General features: G+C 36.2%; 3 protein-coding genes, 1 non-coding gene and 1 pseudogene across 4 annotated transcripts; 1 reads left to right on the top strand and 4 right to left on the bottom strand.

Moving 5' to 3' along the window:
* The first annotated feature begins 976 nt into the window (after nt 1-976).
* Nucleotides 977-1,376, top strand: LOC114728789 (uncharacterized). Its single transcript, XM_028915739.1, has one exon. The coding sequence runs from the start codon at nt 1,035-1,037 to the stop codon at nt 1,239-1,241; it is 207 nt and encodes a 68-aa protein (XP_028771572.1). The 5' UTR covers nt 977-1,034; the 3' UTR covers nt 1,242-1,376.
* A 3,215-nt stretch (nt 1,377-4,591) lies between these two features.
* Nucleotides 4,592-4,672, bottom strand: TRNAS-UGA (transfer RNA serine (anticodon UGA)). The gene has a single exon. It is a non-coding gene; the product is annotated as a tRNA-Ser (tRNA).
* Nucleotides 4,673-6,442: 1,770 nt separating this feature from the next.
* Nucleotides 6,443-8,159, bottom strand: LOC114728792 (peroxidase 55-like). The gene is given in 6 exon segments (XM_028915741.1): nt 6,443-6,534; nt 6,536-6,615; nt 6,618-7,059; nt 7,137-7,297; nt 7,300-7,327; nt 7,893-8,159. Coding segments are annotated over 6 exon segments (927 nt in total). The 5' UTR covers nt 8,067-8,159; the 3' UTR covers nt 6,443-6,492.
* Nucleotides 8,160-10,105: 1,946 nt separating this feature from the next.
* On the bottom strand, nt 10,106-13,572 carry LOC114728791 (uncharacterized; annotated as a pseudogene).
* Nucleotides 13,573-14,916: 1,344 nt separating this feature from the next.
* On the bottom strand, nt 14,917-18,463 carry LOC114728784 (uncharacterized protein YciO). The gene is made up of 9 exons (XM_028915731.1): nt 18,166-18,463; nt 17,690-17,805; nt 16,990-17,043; nt 16,875-16,899; nt 16,572-16,694; nt 16,072-16,238; nt 15,780-15,849; nt 15,437-15,535; nt 14,917-15,209 (listed from the first exon to the last, which is right to left on the bottom strand). Exons 1-9 carry the CDS (start codon nt 18,364-18,366, stop codon nt 15,129-15,131), a joined length of 936 nt encoding a protein of 311 aa, XP_028771564.1. The 5' UTR covers nt 18,367-18,463; the 3' UTR covers nt 14,917-15,128.
* Nucleotides 18,464-18,491: the final 28 nt, after the last annotated feature.

The following is an 18,491-nucleotide window of genomic DNA, read 5'->3' on the forward strand; positions in this document are numbered from 1 at the left end:
CCAGCTGCTTGCTGTGTCCGGGGAAGGAGCAGAGCAACCCTGGCTGAAGAAGCACGAACAGCACCACGCCGATGAACACTGGGGCCCAATCCGCCATTTCCTTCCGCAGCCGATCTTTCTTCCGATTTCAAGCTTTCGCTGCCTCACCGACTCCACTTCGCTTGCACGTTCCACTAGAGAAAGCCAGCTGTGACCTCAATTTCAAAACTGATAGCCACTGGGTCCCACCTACAGTCTCCTCTCGTGCACCCGCCCCTTTCTCCGGTCATAAGCTTCATTACTTTATTACTAATTAATATTTAAATATTTAAATGACCAATACCGTCTAATTCAGTCGCCTTTTTGAATTTTGACCCTTATCGTTTTGCATCCACGCTTACCAAAAGAATCACTTTCCATTCGCCTCTTCTAACACCACACCGCCATCGCGACGCTTCCGGATAAGAATAAATTTACGAAAGCAGAGAAAAGAGCCTTTGCCTAATAAATTTCCTTTCTTATTTATTGATCGCAAAATTACACAAGAGCACAAAGCTCAGTGATTATTGGATGAAAAAAATATAGCATTAATAGAGATTTCAGTAGATTTTCCCTTCCTTTTGTTGTATCTTGTCAGCTTGCTCTCTGTAGCCCAGTAGCCTTCTTACATAATAGCGTGAGAGTGGGGGACAGGGACAGGGCTGTAATCAAACGTTAAAAATGGACAATGATGGAGCTTCATCAGCCAGCTCTAATCACCATTGTTTAATAGAAGTGCGATGATAATACAGCCAGCCAGACCAACCAGCTTTTGGGAATGGACTAGTAAAGAAAACGATGCCTTCCCTTCTCTTATCCGGGAAAAAAGAAAGGGAAATTAAATTAAAAAAAAAAAAAGTGCATGATTGATTGATTATTTCTAGGTTGGGAATCGAATTCTCTTCCAAGTGGCGGAACAGAATAATATATGTGCCAACGGATGCTCTTCTTGCTCCTTCATATTCACATACACCCGCCATATCCATATCTTCTTGTTACTGTGAGAGTTATTAAGGATGTTGGATTGGGCTGCTCCTCTGATAGCGGCTGCCCTGTTCGCATTTTTGTCGCCGGGAATGATATTTCAGATGCCCGGCAAGAATCGGCCGCTGGAGATTATGAGCATGAGGACCACCGCTGCTTCAATCTTTGTACACGCTGTTATTTATGGTCTCTTCCTTATTTTGTTCTTTATCGTTCTTAATGTCCATCTCTATTTCTGAATTAACCTCTGCTCTGCTACTGCGGTAACTTAAAACATCAGCCTTTCCTCTGTTTATTTACGTCCACTGTATGTAACTGTAATCTACTGTTACAAATTAAACTCTAATCATTGTATGGACTGCTTTGAATTTTCACATCATAGCCCTCCTGATTCATGTTTCATACGCCTGCACTTTTCTTCTTGGATACCATGTATGGCGGCCTTAAGAGGTTGTTTTTCTTTATCTGAATTACCTTTCGCTTTTTACCCAATTCCAATTTTTCAGCATGTTGTCGCGAAATTAAATTAAAATGAAACCATCTTGTTTCCATACCTATTAGCAAAAACGCATCAACCAAATCCAGCCACACGGTAACATAGAAACCTGACGGCTCTCTGTTCTTCTTCTTCGTAATGTGTCATAGAAAGTTAGAAACCTAAAAATTACGCGCGCGCGCATACATAGAAAGAGCATGGATCCCCAGGAAAAGCATGTTATTATTCATGGCTTGTAATCAAAAAACGAAAAACCCGCGTACTAAACTGGTTAAGGTAGTACTACCTCTGTACTAATTATAAGAGCTAGTTGACTAATATGATTATTTGAAGAGATTAAGAAAAGAATTTAAGTTAGTTATTTGTAATAAATATATGTTGTCTTTTCTAAAATATCCTTACTAATAAAGTGTACTGGTTAAACTACTATTATTAGGATGATTACTTTGAAAAAAATGCATAAATATGATAAACAAGTGGATTGGGTTTTTATATTTAGAACCAAAATAAAAGTCAAACAAGTCTTATATTAAGGACTGGAGGTAGTAATTCAAAACTTAAATGAAAGATCAACTCAAAGTCAAATTGGTTATATTAAATATATAATTTAATTAAAAATAACAAAATATAATAATATTAATGATGACTAGTAACAAAATACAAGAAAAAAAAAACAATAGTTTGATTGTAAAATAAACAAAATACAATATTAAAAAATTTTAATATTTACGATTCTTAATAACTAAAATTAATAATCATTAATATTAGAATTATCATTAAAATTTGTTTAAATCTATAGTCATTAAAATGTTAGGAGCTGAATGAGAACAAATAAGATTAGTAGCAACATAATCATCCAAACCTATTTATCATTGAGTTTTACCTATTCACCCTGATTTTATCGAGTTGGTACCGGTTCAATTTTGGGCCTGCTCAATATCAAAAGCAAACCGAACTACTAATTGGTGCACTAATTTTCTGGTTAAACTATCTGGTTCGGGTTTGTTTTCCTTTCAACTTTTCCTAATAGCACTTCGGTTATGGATTTACATATAAATTTTATATTTTACGTTAATGCTGATATCAACGCAACGCAACATACAAGACGGGGGAAGGTTAATATGAAGTCCGGAGAACAAAGTCAAACAATTAGGGACGCAAAACTTGAGCTCCACTCTTAGCGGCCAAGTGTGATCATCTGACTCGTTAGACTTCCAAAGTTCTGAATACCTAAAGGCAGGGGAGGGAAATCACGGACGTGATGGATTCGAGACATCTCGGTCCCTTGGTCTCTGTCCTTTAAACGACATGACTTTCATTTGTTGAACTAATTGATCGATTGATTATTTGTCAGATTTGTTATTTTTCAAAAACTAATTCATTAACTTTATAAATTGGTACATAATTTAATGTTTATATATACACACACACACATGGTATAACACCACATACTCTACTCTGACTTCAACGTCCTCCTATCAAAATTGCCAACTGGGGCGGCATGCTTGTTTCTTTCTTCTTTATTCTGTTCTTTCTTTTCTTTTGTCTTTCACCTAATCCTTTTTCGAGGGTCACTATAAGTTTTAACACTTACATTAATTCATCAGATGAAGCCTAAAATTCAATTAAATACGAGATTATACAGTAATAACCAGAAGTCAGAAAGAAATGAAAGGAGTACGTGGAGAATAATGAAATTGGAGATCAACTAATTAACCCAAGTACAAATGGATGCTGACAAGAAAGTAGAAGATACAAATGAGAGCAAAATAGAGCGCTGTATGAACCAGAATGGAGACACAACTGGTTTTGAAGTTCCCAAACTATGAACTTGCCGCTTGCCGGTACCTGAACCAGTAAGCCCGGCGTTAACAGTACGAACAGCACCACCGCCACAAAACACCGGCCCCCAGTCCGCCATCTTCGTCTTCTTCTTCCAATGCCTGCTTTTACGAATAGCTATCTATATATGTTGGGACGACAATATGTGCTTATAACTCAAAGCAGACAAATATACACACATATATATAATTAGATATGTATGCATAAAGCAGAGGATACGATCGATGTAATCTATCCTGTGCAAGAACGTAAGTGACTGATGACGAGGAAAAGCCAAAGTAGTTGTTAACGAAACAAAAATGGACCTATGCCCATTCAAATTTTAGGAGATGATATGTATAAGACCAGTCAACCACGCACTTGCTTGTAAAGGATGTGAATTAATCCATGTTTTCTTTTTGAAATCCATAATCTGCTTTAGAAGTTGGATCCAACAACTAAGCAGCAAAGGCGTGCTTTTTTGGTTGCTTACTAATTAAACATCCTTATGAATACAGACATATCTATTTGCGTTATTGTTTTAATTTATTAATTTTTCCTTTATTTTGTATGGCTGAAAAAGTTTTTTTTTTCATAATTAAAAAAAAATTGATGCCCAGCCCACTTTTGTGTCCTTTATTAATTACTTATTATTTGCATTCAAGCCGCTTGTTGAAATTTGTTTAAATAATAACCTATCTACTTTTGATAGGTAATTAATTATGACGGAAAATTTTAAAAGAAAGATGCTTAAAAAGCTATCCAGATATTTTTAAAAAAAGAAGAAGAAGAACACCAGACATGCATTAATGAAGCTAAAGCAGGCATTTTTATGATATTGCATCGCTTTGAAATGTCATTTTAAGCTAGGATGACTAGTATTTGGCGATAATTACACACGAGAATTGGCAAAATTGATCCGAATATAAGATTTAGAATTTGTAGAAATAATTAGATGAAGAGGACTCAATTCGTTTGACTTTGACTCTGGATTCGACCCTTAAGCATTGATTGCATGCTGTATCAACAGATCAGTTGGCTTTTGCAGGGGACAGAGAAAATATACGGAAGGCGAAAACACGTGGGAGTGATGGATGAAGACACATATGAAGGAAATCATCTGGGAAAGAGAATACCAAAAGCGAGGCTTGTAATACTGAGTCTGACCCAACAAGAGGAGGAGGCAGACAAGATCGTCGAAGATGATGACGATGACGGCTTAATGAGTACGCAAAAGTATAAATAAAGAAGGAGGCTCAAACACCAAAACGACGTCGACAGCAGGGTTCGAACCTGCGCGGCGAAGCCCAACAGATTTCAAGTCTGTCTCCTTAACCACTCGGACATATCGACGTTGGCGAACCTCGTTCCCCATTAATATTAATCTACATAAAAGTCCAGCTTTGTGAGTTCTATAAAAAACATGGTCTTCTTCCAAAGAGACAGCCCTGATCGTGTTATTCCCACAGTTGATTTCATTGCCCTGCATTGCTATGACGTAGCCATCTGACTCGCATTGCAACTCAGAGTAGAATAATGACTAAAGGTGTGTTTGGGATTAAGGGTGTGTTTGGATGAAACTAAACCATGGTTTGGAGAATAGCTTCTGGAGAATAGATTCTGAAAAAAATAGATTTGAGAAGAATAGATTTTGTAAAATTGATTTTGAAAGTGTGAGTGTTTGGATAGTTGTTATTAGAAGTACTTTTTATATATACAAATTGGCATAAATTAATATGATAATTATAGAAAAAATATATTTTATGATATATTTAATTTGAAGGATAAAATTGTTATAAATATTTTTTTATTAACATATATTAATAAATATAAGATAATATAATTAATAAATATTAATATGTATTATATATTTGATAGATTAATATGTTTTCTTATGTTTATAAGATACATATCCTATGCCTCTCATACTCTCCTTTTTTTCTCCAGTAAAAAATTTCTGCTTTTCGGTTTTGGAGTCAAAACCATGGTTTTGAAAACCATGGTTTTGATTTTTTAAGGGTGTTTGGCTAACATTTTTCAAACCATGTTTGGGTCCCAAAACCATGGTTTGGGGTGCTTGCCAAACAACCCTAAGTTGGAGGCCCAAACGTACATTCCAACCGGAGGTAACAGGTAGGTTGAAAAACGATATTTGGATCCACGTTTTATGCATATGACTTCTGTCATTGAAATAAACTTATGCAATAAGCTCAAAAAGCTGCTTTTACTCAATCTGACTTCTGTAAAATTAGATTAGAAAAAAATTACTTCTGTCACCGCTATCCCAAACACACTCTAACACAACAATATTTTTAAAGCATTTTTTTACTGGCCATAACCATCCTAAACTTTAATATTAAGCGCTACTAGAAAAATATGTTAGTTTTCTCAATCTGCAAAAATTACTTTAATACCAAAAAAAATGTAATAAAATGAGTTTAAAATATTAAATATTACGAAAAAAAAGACTCGAGGCACTGAATATTACTTAATCCCTTCAAAGCAGCAAAAACTGAAAAGTTTCCGTGCTCTTCTAAAAGAGACATATTGACAAATCAGGCTATTTCTTTAGTAGTTATGGGCTATGGATCTCTCTACGCTGTTATATTTTTGTTTTAGCTGGAACATGGAATTGTCAAATAGTGACAAATTATTGCCGTCCAGCTTGTGCTGAGCTATAGTAGTCACACAATTTCTAGACGAAACCATTCACGTCATAGAAAAATTGATCTGATAAGCTTTTAGGCAATCTGAATGCTGTGATTAATCCAGTAGCTTGGTTACAATTTTCACACTGATTTTCAATTATTTCCAACATTTTTCTTCATTATTTGATTAATATTGGTATTAACAGAATCTATAATTCTGTCTTTGCGTCCCCATAGTCAATTACAGCTATATATGTTTCGTAGGCGACGTGGCAGGTTATAAACGGACACCCCCATGCTTTACACTTGCATCATTGAATCAGGTCGTCCAGAGAAGAAGAAACACATCACTCTGTTTGATCATTGATCAGGGGAAACTACTGGAAAAACAAAAAGTTGACTAATGCGGAAACTTGCTGGAAATATTATTTAATACTATATATAATAGTTACGTATATATATATATATATATATATAGGACTACAAACATATTATTACTGTATGAACACACCATGCACAGAAATCTCACGAAGAATTGAATTTAGTACAATCTTTCCTAATCTCGCCTTTCATTCCCAGTCTTGACCCCGACCCTCCCAAGCTTCCTCATGGCGGTGGCAAAAGCAGCGTTGAATTCAGCAGCGTTTTGGCGAACTCAACCACCGTGGACCGTGAATCGGAGTCAGTAAAGAGCACCTGATCAGAATTGAGCAATCCCTGACCTGAAACCAAGTTCTGGTAATACAAATTGTCGAACGCTTGTGGGGATTGAACATCCAGATCGATGGCCACTTGAGGGTCAAAATTTCTAGGGCACTGTTGCATCAGGCTTTGGGCGAAGTCGGAGTTCATAGAAGGATCCACCGTGGAAGAGTAGAGTCGATCGGTGAACTCGTTGCAGTGTGAGAACCCCACCGTGTGTGCTCCGGACAGTGCTATCATATCGGTTTGGCTCAAACCGTGCCGACGAAACATGGCATTGAGTTGGTTCAGATTGAAGTTTGCTTTTGGTAGGTTTCCTTCGACCCGAGAGGCACTTGAAACGAGGCCATCCCTGCGTCCGAGTTCGACGTTGAACGAAGGGCCTCCAACCTGAAGAATAATGAATGATACATCAGAGTTTTGGATTGAGATTAATGGAAGTTTTTGGGTTTGGGTTGACTAATTACCAAGGCGACAACGTCTCTGGCGGCGAGAGCTAAAATGTCTGCGCATGAAACCACGCCGGGGCATTCAGCTTCCACGGCTTCCTTCACTTTAACCACCGTGTCGAAGCCATCTCCGGCCAGCGTTAGATTGATTTCGGCATCCTTCTCTGCGTCATTATTGGCGATTGGATCATCACCGAAGCGTCACATCCCTACCAATGTGTTACAGACACAAGCATGCATTGATTCAGAGCCCTCTTGAAAAAGAAGAAGAAGAGGAAGAAGCGATTTTGCTGTTATTTGTACAGTAGTAGTTCAGTTGTCGGTGGTTAAATAAACTCAGAAATAATAGCTCAGGTTTGTTCCTTTTTTTTTTTATTTTCTTCCTAGTCAATTGTTTTTTATTCTGTGTTGGCGTCACAGGAACGTAACGGCGCCGCCCACTCGAGAACGTTTCAAATTATTTTAAACATAACGATTAAAAATGCCCAGAAATGGGGGAAAAAAATAAAAGAAAGACAGGCAGCCCATTTTTTCCTGAGAATAACAACGGATCGGAATTACAATCAGCTGCAATTATAAGATCAAGGAGGGGAAAAAAAAGCATCAAGGCTCTATATTTTCGGGGCAGATGCCTAAATAGATACTAAGAGAGATAAGGGATGATTATTAATTAAGCACTAAGAGAGATGAGGGATGATTATTAATTAAGCTATTGTCGAACTAATTAATCCGGCTTATTAAAAGGAGTTGAGAGAGAGAGAGAGAGAGAGGTACCTCAACCATGCAGTCATGGAAGAAGAGACGAAGAGTTCCAGGAATGGTGGTGAAAGTCTGAGCCAATTTATTGGTCACTGCCTGGTTTACTATGGCTTCAAGGTTTGGACATGTCGAACTGTAAAAATTCTCCCTTAGCTGTGCTTCTCCCCCACACATCATCGCAAAAACCATCAACAAAACCACTATTCTTCTTCTTCTTCTATCTCCATCTCTCTCTCTCTCTCTCTCTCTCTTCCTCAATCAACTTCCAGATGATATCTATATATCTTAGCTTCTCTCTTTCTCTGATCTTTGTGACCTATATATATATCTATGCTGCGCTACATAATAAGATGACTTACTCGGTTGTGAAGTTGAAATTAAGCATTTATTAATTGTCACATAGCTGTTTTTGTCCAATTTTCTCTTCATTACTTTTGTGTTCCAACTTGTTCAAAATGATGCTTCCCCACTAACGTTACCCTGGATCCATTTCGTGACATATATTAGAAAAATAAATAACCTTTTACGTAGGATGATTAATATGTATTGATTATGTCATAGTAGGAGTGTGGAGATTAGTGAAATTATAATCATATTTTAAAGATGTTATACACAATCTGAAATAGGTATATGTCCTTTGTGGTGCAAGAGCATTTTAATGTCAAATCGTGTCCGCGTGTTAATGGTGTTTGGAATGAGTCCTTTTCGCGGATGCCCGTCAACCGAGTAAGATATGGCCAACTTACAGATTAATTCCTAAGTAATTTTTTTAATTTTTTAAAGCCATGATATGATTAAGCTTGGAATTAATAACATATAAGGAGCTTCGAATTGTTTATGTGCAAGTTTCATAATAATTAACAGAAGTTAATTATTTTAATGCTTAGTTAACGTTTGAATCCATATTTAATTTTTGTCTAAACAAATTCATAACTATTTCTTAACATGACCCTACACTGCAAAAGTCATGCTAATGAAAATAATCTACATTATTATTTGCACACGTCAAACTAAACGTTGATTGGTACAAAATCCTCAGTCTTGCCTGAATCTTGATTGGCCATCGGAATAAGACTTAATATGAAGGCAAAAGCATGACCGGGACTTGCATATTTTTTCCCTTGTCACGTGTACTGACCCATTCATAAAGAAACGTTCTTTAAAATGAAAGTCTCTTTCGAGAATATGCGATTAATTAAACCCTTTATTGTCAACTTTTTTTGATGAAATGAACAATGGTGTTTTCAAGTGGAATCAATTGGAATTAGTAGCCATTGCTTGCAAATTTGTATATCAACGTGGTTGCTGATGAATAATTTAAACCCATTTGGTACCCAATGAAAGTGATGGATTTTGACGGTTGAACTAATCTGGCTTAAAAGTAGTGCAGCGATCTGATTTTCCAATTCTAGTTCTAAACTTGGTCTCTTTTTTTAGCAGATCTGGTAAAAGCTAATTCTTCTTAACTAGCTGTTGTGCCTGATCCATGGGTATGTATGTGGACAGGAAACCGCATAACCATTGAGATTGTGACAAATTCATTTGTGTCTTTATTTGACTTTCTGGAATTTACGTGATGCCTTTCAGTTTTGGATATAGAGGTTACTCCTCATATGATCTTTTAAACTTTAATATCATATATATATATATATATATATATATATATGCTCTGCTTTCTCTATGCGGGTTGATCTACTTTCAGTGCCCATGGTTCATGCTTCAACAGTAGAGAAGGAAAGTTCTGTTTGATTTGATTATGGCCTTCATTATTTTGGGTCCATAATTGCTTGTTTTTGGTCAAATTTCGTGATTTTGGATAACCTTAGAGCATGTGATTGTAGAATGCTTCTGGAGTAGGACTTCGTACTGTACTCAATCTTGGTCCCAATAAATTAACATTATCGTTAAACATGATTAGGTAAGTAAAGCCACGTTGTGATGTCGGCAAATTTACTTTATTAATTACTTCTGTTTTGCTAATATAATCTGTGGCCCAAGCCTCTTACCTGAGCGCTAGCTACGCATCTTTGTCATCTTTTTCACTTGAGGAGATGCATTCCATTATATTTCATCAGCCTGGCTTTTCCGTAAATATAGGACAATATTTATGTCAAATTTCTTATATTCATTAAGTTTTCCAATTACAAATAGCTATGTCTGATTGGAAAATTTTAACATACTAAACATAAAAAACATGGTCTAAGCCTACATATTAGGTGGCATCAGTCTTCGGAGGACTATTAGTTTCATTTATAATATCTGGTGAAGAAACTTTTCTCGCCATTCAAAGAGCCCCCGCGTTTTAGGGCAGAAACAGGACATCGAATGAAGAAACTTTAACAATTTACAACGTAAAGGAGCTACATGGTTACAGTGAAGTGGTTTGATTAAATGAGTAAACATGTGTCATTTGATGGCCACACCTTAAAATAAATCAAGGTAGAAAGAATGGGCATGCTTTTATATCTACCTTGGCATAAATAAAGGAGACGCTTTCCTCTGAACATTAATCTCTTGGATCTGGTCAGTCGACAAATGGATGACTCGCTTTCGTAGTTGGCATTTTCCATCTGCTGGTGGATCTGTAAGTGCCAAATAATTCTTCACTCTAATTTACAAGGACGAAGATAGTTTGATTGGTTTTTGGTAAGAAGAATCAAGATGCCAATCCATTCATGCAAACAAAAGAAAGATGAAAAGGTAGGCAGAATTACAAAAATCTGATCAATTATAAAGCAAAAGCTCGACGGATCAACCAACAAGGAGATTGATGATTTAACGAGAAAATAAGCCCAGTAAAATAGAATAACTAGTTGGGTACTTACTTTATGAAAATTAAAACCTTAGCACACTGCTATTAGTTTTCCACTCGGCTACTTGTCAAGCCAATAATCTCATTTTAATCAAAAGAAGACTTCACTTCCCGTTTCAGCAGTGTTTGTAAGCCATTATTGAATGTAAAATATAGGTGGAGCCAACAATAGAAGTAACAACATAAGTAACAACTAATATCGTCGACTGTCTTCTTATATGGGTGGCATGGTTGGCAAAAACTCTCAAATACTTAAGAAACTGCAGTGATTACCTTGTCAAGAATGGCTGACTGATCATCTAAAGGAAACTTGCGCATGTCCTTCAGCATCTCCAGTTGCTACACGTTCGATATCTTAATGTCAATACTGCACTCATTTACTAAAATGTTTTTCTGGAGATTAGCATTAAATTGTACCTTTTCCTGTAATTTTTGCTGGCGGAGCATTCTTTCTATAAATTCATCTGGCCCGAGCTCTGCTTCATCACAGGCTATCTCTTCTCTGCCATTTCAGTGTATAAAAACATCTTACCATGAATAGTTACTTACTAATCTTTCTAACATAAGCAATTAAAGACTTCCGCACTAGGGTTCTATCAGAAATGTCGTTTGTTACATCAAGAGGACCCACATCCCACTCCATCCAAATCACCTAAGCTATCCTAGGTGGCAGAAAATCATCAGAGCATGTCTAGGAATTGTCTATGGCGAACATCACAGAGAGTTAAGGTTATGTGGGACAGTAGAGAGAAAGGAGGGAGATAATGAGAATTACAAGAGAGGGATGAAGTTGGGAGAGAGAACTGATAATATAACCTGACTTCAACTGGTCCCAAAAACTAACATACACCCAGGGAGAGCATATTTAGAAGGACCCCATAACAAAAAAAATAAATTAAATACATAAAAGCTTCAAAATGAACTAAATAACCTCCAATGTTCTAGGTATCATTTCTCCTCAATTATGTCTAGAGTAAGCTTTTAATAATTCTATTTCTCTCAATATTCTACCAAGATTATCCGTTATCAGGGCAGACCCCTTATTCGACTCTTACAAAGGTCACTACAACTCAAACTAGACAAGGCATAGACACAGAACAGTCACTGTGACGCTGTCTGAATGCCTCGTTCTAATATAAATTTTTGAAGAGAGCTTGCAAGACAAAAGAAAGTGGATGGGGCATACAGATAGTGGAGAAAGGACTTACTTTGCAATGAATTTATAAAATTGAATCACCAAATCCAGATCATTATCATATACAGTGCTCACTTTACCCAGGCATGAAATACCGAATCGTGGATCTGTTGTCAACAAATGGCACAAGTTTCAACTCGAGTTACATCATGCAGAATAAAGCCACAGAAGCTGATCAAATTGTAAAATTTATATATCCATATATCTATAAAATCTCTCCCGCAATTTGGGTTCCATACCAGAAAAGGGCTCAAGACCTAGCTGTAGAAGGAACAAAAAATGGCCATGAATTGATTTGGTCATAATATGGTTTTGTTTACTGAGAATAAAAGTAGTCTTCTCTTTATATGAGATAACAGATTCTGCATACAATTAGCTAATTTCATGTATCACTAATATAAGGCCTAAACTTGCTTCACAACAATATTGAAGTGCAGAAGACGGTAAATGGTTTTTTTTCTTTTCTCTAGTTAAAAGAAAAGGGAATGAAAGGCTGATGTCACAAGATCATAAATGACAACTAAGATGATCATCTCACTCACTTTTCTCTCTCGCATTAGTAAGTAAATTTCGCATGAAAATGCAGCACAGGTTTCTCTCACGAAGGAATAAACAAAATCTTCAATCAGGGATGCATAACAAAGCATACAGACATTATAATACCGCAAACTAACATGCATACGGTTATTATAATACTGCAAACTAACATATTCACAATACAACCAACTTACCAACTCCCATCTCTAAAAATATCTCTTCCTGTATCGCAGTGGTCACAGCAACAGCTTCCTGTCCGCGCCGCATTTATTCCAGGAAATGAGTGAAAAGGCAACATACATTATCTGGTCTAATAATGTTAATCCCATGAATTTGAAAAAACAGAAGTGGTAAAACGTTAGAATACACTCGGACCAAAAATTGTCCGTATGTGCCTGAAGTCCCAACATAACAGAAGCGAAATGCTGACCAGAACTCGTAAGGATAAGCAAGCATGTAGCACAATGGCCATATCAGATCCCTGATCACATCTTGTCACCAGTTCAAAACTACTGAAGCCAAGTACAAAAGAAATACAGATGAATGTTCTAGATACTCCAGTTAAGTCGAGACAAGAGTCTATCGCCTATGAGGAAATAACTCATTTCCCCGAAAATTAAATCAGTAACAAAGCAACGAATCGAGGCAACTACAAAATTCCTTCGGAGCAAACCCGCTTACAATCACTAGCATATAATATGTCTTTTACGGGCTAATATGACGAATCGCGAAATTCCTATCTTTGGTCCTGAGATAGAAGATAAGCCGCCCAATTTAAAGGGAATTCAAGAGCGAAGAAATGGGAAAAGGAACGAGGAAGGGAAAAGGAACTATCCCATGAGAAATTCACCTGTTTGTCCTGGACAGCGTCTGCTATCCTTTTCTTCACTTCTGCAAACCAGAACCATAACCAAAGAAGCATTACAAAGCCAAAAATAGAAGGATGATTGCAGAGAATGAAAAACGGTGACAAGTTACCGGGTTGGGAAGTAAGGAAACAGAAGCGATCGAAAAGATGGAGAAGCTGTTCTCTTGATAGCATTCCAGTACCCCGTACAGGAGGAGTTGCCATAGATGAAGGCGACAAATCCTACTATCGTAACCCGCGAGATGCGGTTCTAAGAGGACTGTATTGGACGTCGGTCTCTGTACGTCACCGGTCATTCCTTTTTCCTTAATTTTTTTTTCCTGGGAACTCAATAATTTGACCACTATATATGCGCCTCTGAGGCTTCGTTATCTCATAAGAAAATAAGCATTAAAAAGGTAGGGGGAAAAAACAAGAAACTCTACTTGCCTTGTCCGAACGTGGGGAAATTACTAGCAGGAAAAAAAAAAAAAAAACTTTACTCACCGCTATAAGCAGAGTTTTATTAACTACTTTTTTTCTTAATTCTTATTAAAACTTGGGCGTCAATATTTAACTTTGATTTTGCCAAGCAATATTTAACTACTTTTTTAAAAACCTTTGACGCTTCGTTATATGTCCGATAAGTAAAATAAGGATTTGAAACTGTTCTCACAGACAAAGCCAACCCAAGTAAAAACAAAAAAAAAAAAAATGATTGATGTTTTTATTAAAAAATAAAAAATTATGTATATATTATTGCAACACATAATAATAATAACTAGAAATTTCTCCCCGTAAGCATATTTCATTAGATTTAAAATTTTAATAAATACAATATTTTAGGTAACACAACATTCATTTCTTATAAAAACATGATTTTTTCATTCCTTCAAATGAGATTTGAATGAAAGATGCAAAATTAAAGAGAATATATGAAAATTTGAAATTAATTATTTATTTCTCCATTTAAGCTTCCAATTAACATTATATTTAATTATTGTGGTTCCTATTTTATTCAATATATTTAAATCGCAATTAAAATATTATTCAAATTCAAAATTAATTATTAATTTCTCCTTTTGAGTTTCCAATTAAAATCCTATTTAAATTCAATATATACAATTCTCAATCAAGATGTTACCCAAATCTTATTAATTAAATATATTCAAACCTCATAATATCATTCTCGATCCATTTTTAAACGAATTGTATATTACAAGTTTTCAAGAATATAGTTAATAAACTAATTGAACAATAAATCTAACCGCCAGTTTCATGGCCCAAATGATTAATTTAGATTTTTTTTTTTTGAGCAATACTTATATCAAGTTCATACCCATCATATCCATTATGTCAAATTCTACAATCACACAAGATTATATATTCTCTTTTTAAAATATTAACATTTAATTACAAATACACATGAATTTAAAAAAAAAAAAAAAAAAGACACCTAGTTATACATGATTGGAGAGCTTAAGAAAATACAACGTGACCACTCGAAACACTCAGATCAGTCACTGATCATTCTACCTTTCTTTATAATCTCTCTGTTTTACTACAAATCAATATCATAGAGGCACCAATTAATGCGAAGTAGGCAGAGAAAATATCAAGTATAATATCTACTTTGACTCAAGCAAAATGAGCTTCAACACATGACCCCTACTTACATGAAATATCTAACTACTTCATATAATATGAATCTTGTCTTGTCCGTGTTACATCCATTTCCATCTCTTCCTGTTTGTTTGAACCAATAAAAAGATGTGAAGTTGAAATTTACAGGGAAAATTGGGGAAAGCTGAACAAGAGTTTTTTGAAAGTTGAACTTCAACCAAGATGCATGACTGAATTTCAAATGGCGGAAGGGATGAGGCCTTCATCTCCCTCAGTTTTCTGATCATCTTGCAACTCCATCCAAGGTAAAATAGGTCCCTGAAAATAATATATTTCTCAAATATCAGTGTATTGAGTATGCTATGCTTCTCAATGTCATGTAAAATAACAAAGTAAATATTTCTTTTGTTTAATTATGAACTCTAACTTTTATAAGATTATTAAGATGACAATTAAAAGCCATAAGCATCCAAGATATCCGACAAGACTTGATCAAGTTTCCACAGTCTGATTCACAAAGTAGTCAACAAGTCAATGTATATTACCTTTCCTTGTCGTATGACTGTCGGAGGAACTTTAGTCATATCAACCACAGTGGATGGCTCAGCAACTCTCACACCGCCATCAACAACAAAATCAAGACCCTAAAGAAGAAACCGGTGTCAATAAATATACTTTTAAGAATGGCTGCAGTGACATTTTTCATGCACACATGCAAAATCAGCTTCACTAGAAGGAAAATTATAATGCAAATGCAGTGTACCGTAAACATTACGCGGCCTATTTCTAATAAATATTTAAAAGTCCATAATAATAGTCAACATTGTTACAGCGAAAACAAAAAACAAGAAAAGAAACACATCACTTGGAACAAATAAAGTGACCCACCTCGGGTCCATATGTATCAGCAATCATAACAGGATCAACCATCCACGCATCTTCATTTCGGAACTTGATGCTGAAAAATGGATTAAAAATCCAGAGCAAGAGTCAACATGTGGAAGCATCAGTTGCACAATCTAATTGCTCAAAAGAATTGGTTTAGAACTAGGTCCTGTTTTGCAGCAAACCATTTCTGTTTTCTTCTTGTTTTTTGTCTGTGTTCATGTATTTTCCTTTCCGGGGTGTGAGTTTTTTTTTTTTGGGGGGGGGGGGGGTGGTTAAAATCAATTAAACAAACCTTGTACATATTAAGGGTGCATCCATCTTCTCCAGTATTGTCTGACAAATTGCATCATCAGGCATACGGACACCCACGTTTTTCCTTGATGCATATTTGGCAGCAGTAGTGCCATATCTTATGCATTGTTTAGGCAATTCTTTACTTGCTATTAGGATGAAAGTATACTGTGACAAAAATAACTGGTGTTAACAACGAGCTGGCTCCACTTAATGCAGCTGAAAATGCTAAATTGGTGAAATAACAAATAAAAATGAAATGTTGCCACCCACAGAGATGAGAGGATACTAAACATGAAACATAAACAACGTGTGACAATAAATTGATGCCATGACATACATTCTTATGTTACATGAACAATAACTGATCTAAACCAATCCATGCTTTCTAGGTCATAAATATATCCATGTGGTTAACAAGGGATAAATGATACCAACAGTTAAACAGTCTTGTTCGTCAATTAAATAGCAACTATAGAAGCATCCAAAGAGCATACTCACTGGACCAGGTAAGTAAGGCTTAACAGCTTTGAATATATTTGTATGACCTTGACCATCGCCACGTGGAAATCCAATAGTATACTTGTCTATGTCCCGAAGCGAGTGGCACAAGATGCTAAGAGGCTGCATTTGTAAAACCATCGCATACATTACCAATAGGAAGTTAAATCATAGCATACACAAATGTAATCAGACGCCTGGTGTAGGACTAAGTTCTTGACATACGCCATAACGTTAAAAGTTTGGCAATTTAAGCTTACTCAACAAGATTGAATACTAATAAAGTAAGGTTATACTCCTCGCCTTTGAAGCTTCTATCTTCTTGATTCTGCAATGCAAAACTAGACCCTTTGTAGATGAGATGAACAAAGAGCTACTTTGGGGCGAGAAGTCCCATAAATTAGCAAAATTCGCCTACCTACGGAGACGCTCAATGGCTGAGTGGCTTCTCAGATCACATACTATAGCATACCTACATAAAAAAAAGAACTGCAAGCAGTCACGCCATTATCTTTTATTTTAGGGGGGAATTTAAGGCTTCCAAAAAAAATAGGAGATTGAGCATTTGGGCTAGCAAATTGTGTATTGATGCTCACAAATTTGTTCAAATTATATTTATAAATCAAAAAGCAAAAGGCAAATGCTGATAATTTAATATCCTCCAATATTTTAGATCTTGAGAACCGAAATTTCCCATCACATATTGATAATTGTCTACACCAAGCAGAGTCTCGTACTTCCCAAGAGGGGTGTTCGATTATAAATCATCTTAGTACAAACCAGATGAAATAGAACGAAGATATAGACAAAATTAAGAGACGAAAGCAGAAATCTTTTAACTGCATATAGACTCTGCTCAGATTGCTCAAAGAGCTCAACAGAAAATGTGAACGTCTTGAGCAGACCGATCCAAGATCAATTCAATACTGTTCATCAGAGGGTAATTAGAAGCCTAGTAGGGTTACAAACAATTGGACATGAAACGGAAGACTACATCAAAACAATTATAAAAGGAGTTTAGAACAGAAGAACAAAAACATACAAGCCTGGATGAGAATAGCTACATAAGATTTAAAAGGTCAATAGCAAAGGGGCCCGAACAAGATAAGAAACTTAACAGGGTATCTGTGGGAATGACTCCAACAGCTCCTTCATTTAAAAGATTAACCACGGGTTCTAACTTCCAGCTGTCAGACCCCGACGTGTCCGCTTCAACGTAAAGCAAACCACCTTCCTGATATTTCCAGAATCAGTCCCAGATAAGGTTAAGTGTATTGAGTAGTAGATAATATCATATAAAAGAGAAGAGCTGGATCATGCCAATAAACAGAGATGGCACCTCCTCGTCGATAATAAAATTTCACTCAAGCAGAAAAATAAAGAAGAAACCAAAAGGGACGAATATTTGCATCACCAACAAAATATTGTCCGCCTCCATTATAAACAGGCAACAGAGAATGCTCATGGCTTCAGCCAATCAGGGAGAAATAAATAGGTACCAACCAGACAGTATTGAAGAAGAATAAGATGGAGGGGAGATAAAGGCAGAGGGATGGCAATAGACGAGTAAAAAGTAAAGAGTGATGAACAAGACCTTGGTAAAGCGAGGAGCCGTATATTTGAGACGCTTAGGACTCCGCTTAACAGCCATAGATAGAACTGAGAATTTGCGGGTATTGGGCAGGCGAAAGGGGAAATGAGTCTGAAGCAATATATCGGTGGCCATTGCAGAAAAGTGACAGAATGTGAGACAAATCAACGAGTCACAACCGCATAGCTTCTGTCCAGAAAGCATTAGCAATTTATTGTTCAGAAACCCTCAGAAGTTGAGAAATTTCGAGATGTAGCGAGGCTTCTGTTCCCACTGGCAGGGGCCCGAGGGCAGGGCCGACGAAGCAACCATAACGACGTTCGAGTATG

Source organism: Neltuma alba, unplaced genomic scaffold (genome assembly GCF_004799145.2).
Source record: "Neltuma alba isolate B1F8T4 unplaced genomic scaffold, ASM479914v2 tig00012573_pilon, whole genome shotgun sequence".
Lineage (NCBI taxonomy): Eukaryota > Viridiplantae > Streptophyta > Magnoliopsida > Fabales > Fabaceae > Neltuma > Neltuma alba.